General features: G+C 34.5%; 4 protein-coding genes across 4 annotated transcripts; all 4 read right to left on the reverse strand.

Annotated features, from left to right (window-relative positions):
• Window positions 1–495: 495 nt before the first annotated feature.
• Kpol_1000p1 (exoglucanase repeat family protein) lies at window positions 496–1,455 on the reverse strand (the record flags this gene model as incomplete). The annotated part of the gene is made up of 1 exon (XM_001643499.1): window positions 496–1,455. One exon carries the CDS (start codon window positions 1,453–1,455, stop codon window positions 496–498), a length of 960 nt encoding a protein of 319 aa, XP_001643549.1.
• A 903-nt stretch (window positions 1,456–2,358) lies between these two features.
• Kpol_1000p2 (uncharacterized protein) lies at window positions 2,359–3,342 on the reverse strand (the record flags this gene model as incomplete). The annotated part of the gene is made up of 1 exon (XM_001643500.1): window positions 2,359–3,342. The coding sequence occupies one exon, from the start codon at window positions 3,340–3,342 to the stop codon at window positions 2,359–2,361; it is 984 nt and encodes a 327-aa protein (XP_001643550.1).
• Window positions 3,343–4,009: 667 nt separating this feature from the next.
• Window positions 4,010–4,828, reverse strand: Kpol_1000p3 (uncharacterized protein; the record flags this gene model as incomplete). The annotated part of the gene is made up of 1 exon (XM_001643501.1): window positions 4,010–4,828. One exon carries the CDS (start codon window positions 4,826–4,828, stop codon window positions 4,010–4,012), a length of 819 nt encoding a protein of 272 aa, XP_001643551.1.
• Window positions 4,713–5,348, reverse strand: Kpol_1000p4 (uncharacterized protein; the record flags this gene model as incomplete). The annotated part of the gene is made up of 1 exon (XM_001643502.1): window positions 4,713–5,348. A coding segment is annotated over one exon (636 nt), but the record flags the coding sequence as incomplete, so codon positions are not given.

Below are 5,348 nucleotides of genomic sequence, written 5' to 3' on the forward strand. Positions count from 1 at the left end.
AATTACACAATTGCAACATTCCATATGAGAGTGCCAATTAAAACACCATTAATAGTATAGCGAATTAAACAAAATCATGATGGAACATGACTAGAGTTGGTATAAATGGGATTCTGTGATGATATTGATATTTTAAGAGAAAAAATTCGATTATGAATTGTATAGTTGAGGTACAACAAATAGGATCTGAACAATAATTTAGATCTATTATGTTCGATCACTGTTACTCAGTTTCTAAGTAAGCCCAAAATAAGTGCGATAATCGAATTTATATCCTTCTGTGTCAATAATATTGCTACTTATCATAAGTTTCCAATAAATCTATAACAATATGGGATGCGAGGCATATCTGATTGCAACTCAATTCTGTCTCGCTGCTTCTGCAAACCTTCTCTCAACAGTTCCAGTTTCAATTCCGCTAATTTTACATATTTATTGATATCGTGTGCATAAAAGTATATAATATTACAATCCTGCGTCGATAACTCTGATTATTTAGACAAACAACATAATACCGCAAGTAAAACATATCATCATTAAACTCCAAGAAAATATTGAAGCAAAAATACTAGGACTCTTAACGGTATACGACCCGTTTTTGTGCGAAGCACTTGTGCTGTTGGAATGAGTTGAACTGGTGTAGCTGCTTTGACTGACATGAGTCGAGCTGGTTGAGCTAGTTTTACCACCACGCATGGAAACACTTGAACTCTGACTCTTGCTTGATGATTTGGAAGTTGGGGCCATGTCTGAACTTACGGTACTAATACGACTGCTCGAAGAGGTACCTAACGACGTTTCAACAGAGGATATAGAACTTTCATTATCGGAATCAGCCAACTTCAATTCACCATTCGCTTCATAATACGTAAAATTGTCAAATGGATGTGGAAACAAATCGTGGTCCCTCAATTTTTGGTAATCCCATTCAGATGCACTTTCAGTTTTCCAGTTCCAGAAGAACCATCCCTTAGTATAAGTACTGTAATGCGATAACTGAGTTTCAATAAACTTTCTTACTTGAATTTTGTATTCTTCAGGCCATTCCTCAATTTGATTTTGAGAAACACAGGTATAGTTTTCATAGTTTTCATAGTCAATATCATCGTATTCATTTTTGACTTCATAATTTGTATCTTCATCGTATGTGTCATCGTACCATGATCCATAACCAATACCATGTATCCAAGGTGTGCAATCAGTTAATGCACTACTCCAGGAACCCACAAACGTAATAGGAAATGCTGGCTCACCGGTAATATTTTTCTTATAGTTAAAATTATGTGCAATATTTTCAATGGATTGATCAATGTCAAAATCATGAGATTCTGTAAAACGATAATGAAGAAATACTTGATCCCATTTAACTATTTGTGAATCTGATTTATATCCATCTCCCTTATAATAAGGACTGGAACTATTATAAAAATCAAGATCCAAGTCATGATATGTCATGTTATAGACTGGACCACTATTCTGATTAGAAAAGGTAATATTTGGATTTGGGTTACTAATGTTGGAATATGGTTAGCATAAGAAGCATAGTCACCACAGTTGTGTGAGCCACCACAGGTATGTGAGCCACCACAGTTAGCTCAGACACCACAGTTATCATCTAATTAGGAAATTAGATGAAAACACTAAGTTATATAAAGGGATAGGTTTCTATCTTAATGAAACTATTCCTGATCTTTATCTAATCTTTGTATAATACTATATAATATAATCAAGGATTAGCTTCCCAAAGATATAGTCTAACAATGGATCAACATATAAACAATAATAGCTTTGAAACTGCCAACAGCACTTTCTCAGTTTGGAATCTGCGTCAACACAAACCATCATAACCAGCAAATTAGTATTTAATTAATATAATTAGATGAAATCCTAAGTTATATAAAGGAATATTTTTCAATATTAGTAAAACTACTCCTGTCCTCTATTAATCTTTCTACAGTTGTATATAATATAATCAAGCATTATCGTCCCAAACATATATTGCTTAGAATAACGGATAAATAAATTAATACTAACAGTACTTTTTAGTATGGAATCTGCATTAACAACTATGTCCTTGGAAATAAATAAAGAACCTAACTAATACTATGAACGATTCAGTAAAGAAACAACCTTATGATTCTCTACATTAATTTGATACATAGACATTTAATATAATAGTTCTTGCTAGATATTAATAAATTATTTAATATGTTCTTTCTTAAATGAAAGGACATTGAAATAATTATAATCTTGCAATTATTGATAAATATTAAAAAGCTTATTTATAATGGGTAATATTATTTATAATATATATAAACTAAAAAGAATAGTTCTTTTTCATAAATTGAAATAAAGAGCCTATATTAATAAAGTTAAAACAAAGATACCGATTAATGTTGATAAGGAATTCGAAATCTTTCTTGATATACCTGAACCTTCGTAAACAGAAGGGGAGTCACTAGACGATGTAGCAGCTGTAGTAGAGACATCGTTGGATTCATTAGTAGAGTTTGTATTAAGAACTTCTGGATTACTGTTTAAATTGCTCGTATAGAGCGAATTATCGATACCTGTAGAAGTAATTTGAGAGTGAATACTATTAATAATAGCATTACTGTTATTAGGAATAGGTGATGATTTAACATGCATATCGCTCACTGAATATTGACTAGCGTTTCTGGTGGTTGTCATCGAAGAAGATGAAACAGTGGATGTGATGACCGTCTGTTTACCATTCGAATCGGTAGTAGTAGTAGTAATCAAAGGTGAACCTTCATTAATAGAAGATGTGAATGATGATGGAGCAGACACGGTAGCACGGGATGTAATTACTGTACCTTTTGAAAATGTTGAATCAATTTCATTAACTGTATAACCTGTTGTTAATGAAGATTTTTTAACAGAAGTCGATTTTATTGTATATCTGGCATCAGCATTAATCGAAAATAATTTGGATTGGGATTTACTGTACGTTGAACATATAGATGTTGGCAGATTATCCGATTGGGTGATATAATCTTTAGATGACATAATATAATCACTATTTTTTCTTGTAGTTGAAATAGTTGTGTTCGTATACATTGAAAACCTTGAAGAAGGAGCTACATCGATATCGTCTGTAAAACCAGAGGAATCTAAATCGATATTCCTTGAATTCAAGGTGCTACTCTCCTTCGATGAATGATATTGGGATAACAAAGAAATGGGCCCTTGAATAGATTCAGTAATTGATGATTCAACCCCATTGGTACTAATGTCATCGTTCGACAAAGAAAGGAAACTCTCGATAGGAAGATCATCTGATCTAACAGAAACAACTGAGGTAGTAGTTGGACTAACCATATACGATAGACTAAAATCTTCCTTTACTGTAGAACTAACTTTAGCACCAATAGAAATATTTTCTTCGGAATACGATGACGAACTAAAAGAAACACTCTCATTCAAGCTAACGTCAGATATAATAAACGTTTCACTAATTATGGAAGATTGATAATCAAAATATGATGAATATGAAAAGAAAGTACTCGAAACTGGATCACTAATCAAGTCACTTGGAGTAGATGAGTTGTGACAAACAGATAAGGATTCGGTAACAATAGTAACTGAAACTGAATCACTAATCAAGTCACTTGAAGTAGATGAGTTGTGACCAACAGATGAGGATTCAGTAACAATAGTAGCTGAAACTGAATCACTGATCAAGTCACTTGGAGTAGAAGAGTTGTAACCAATGGAAGATGATTCGGTAGCAATAGTAGCTGAAACTGAATCACTGATCAAGTCACTTGGAGTAGAAGAGTTGTAACCAATGGAGGCTGATTCGGTAACAATAGTAGCTGAACCTGAATCACTGATCAAGTCACTTGGAGTGGATGAGTTGTAACCAACAGATAAGGATTCAGTCACAATAGTAGCTGAACCTGAATCACTAATCAAGTCACTTGAAGTAGATGAGTTGAGACCAACAGATGAGGATTCACCTGCAGTATAGTATATGTAAGATCCACTAGTTGAACCAGAAGGTATAGATGAGTTGTAACCAACGAAGGCTGATTCGGTAACAAATAGTAGCTGAACCTGAATCACTGATCAAGTCACTTGGAGTAGAAGAATTGTAACCAATGGAGGATGATTCGGTAGCAATAGTAGCTGAAATTGAATCACTGATCAAGTCAATTGGAGTAGATGAGTTGTAACCAACAGATGAAGATTCAGTCACAATAGTAGCTGAAACTGAATCATTAATCAAGTCACTTGGAGTAGAAGAGTTGTAACCAATGGAGGATGATTCGGTAACAATAGTAGCTGAAACTGAATCACTGATCAAGTCACTTGGAATAGATGAGTTGTAACCAACAGATGAGGATTCAGTAACAATAGTAGCTGAAACTGAATCACTGATCAAGTCACTTGGAGTAGATGAGTTGTAACCAACAGATGAGGATTCAGTAACAATAGTAGCTGAAACTGAATCACTGATCAAGTCACTTGGAGTAGATGAGTTGTAACCAACAGATGAGGATTCAGTAACAATAGTAGCTGAACCTGAATCACTGATCAAGTCACTTGGAGTAGAAGAGTTGTAACCAATGGAGGCTGATTCGGTAACAATAGTAGCTGAACCTGAATCACTAATCAAGTCACTTGAAGTAGATGAGTTGAGACCAACAGATGAGGATTCACCTGCAGTATAGTATATGTAAGATCCACTAGTTGAACCAGAAGGTATAGATGAGTTGTAACCAATGGAGGTTGATTCGGTAACAATAGTAGCTGAACTTGAATTTCTGATCAGAGTCATTTGGAATAGAATAGTTGTAACCATCAGATGAAGATTCAGTCACAATAGTAGCTAAACCTGAATCACTGATCAAGTCAATTGGAGTAGATGAGTTGTAACCAACAGATGAAGATTCAGTCACAATAGTAGCTGAACCTGAATCACTGATCAAGTCACTTGGAATAGAAGAGTTGTAACCAATGGAGGATGATTCGGTAACAATAGTAGCTGAAACTGAATCACTAATCAAATCACTTGGAGTAGATGAGTTGTGACCAACAGATGAGGATTCAGTAACAATAGTAGCTGAAACTGAATCACAGATCAAGTCACTTGGAGTAGATGAGTTGTAACCAACAGATGACGATTCGTTAGCAATAGTAGCTGAACCTGAATCACTGATCAAGTCACTTGGAGTAGATGAGTTGTAACCAACAGATGAGGATTCAGTAACAATAGTAGCTGAACCTGAATCATTGATCAATTCACTTGGAATAGAAGAGTTGTAACCAATGGAGGGTGATTCGGTAACAATAGTAGCTGAACCTGAATTACTGATCAAGTC

This window comes from Vanderwaltozyma polyspora, genomic scaffold (assembly GCF_000150035.1).
Source record: "Vanderwaltozyma polyspora DSM 70294 KpolScaffold1000 genomic scaffold, whole genome shotgun sequence".
Lineage (NCBI taxonomy): Eukaryota > Fungi > Ascomycota > Saccharomycetes > Saccharomycetales > Saccharomycetaceae > Vanderwaltozyma > Vanderwaltozyma polyspora.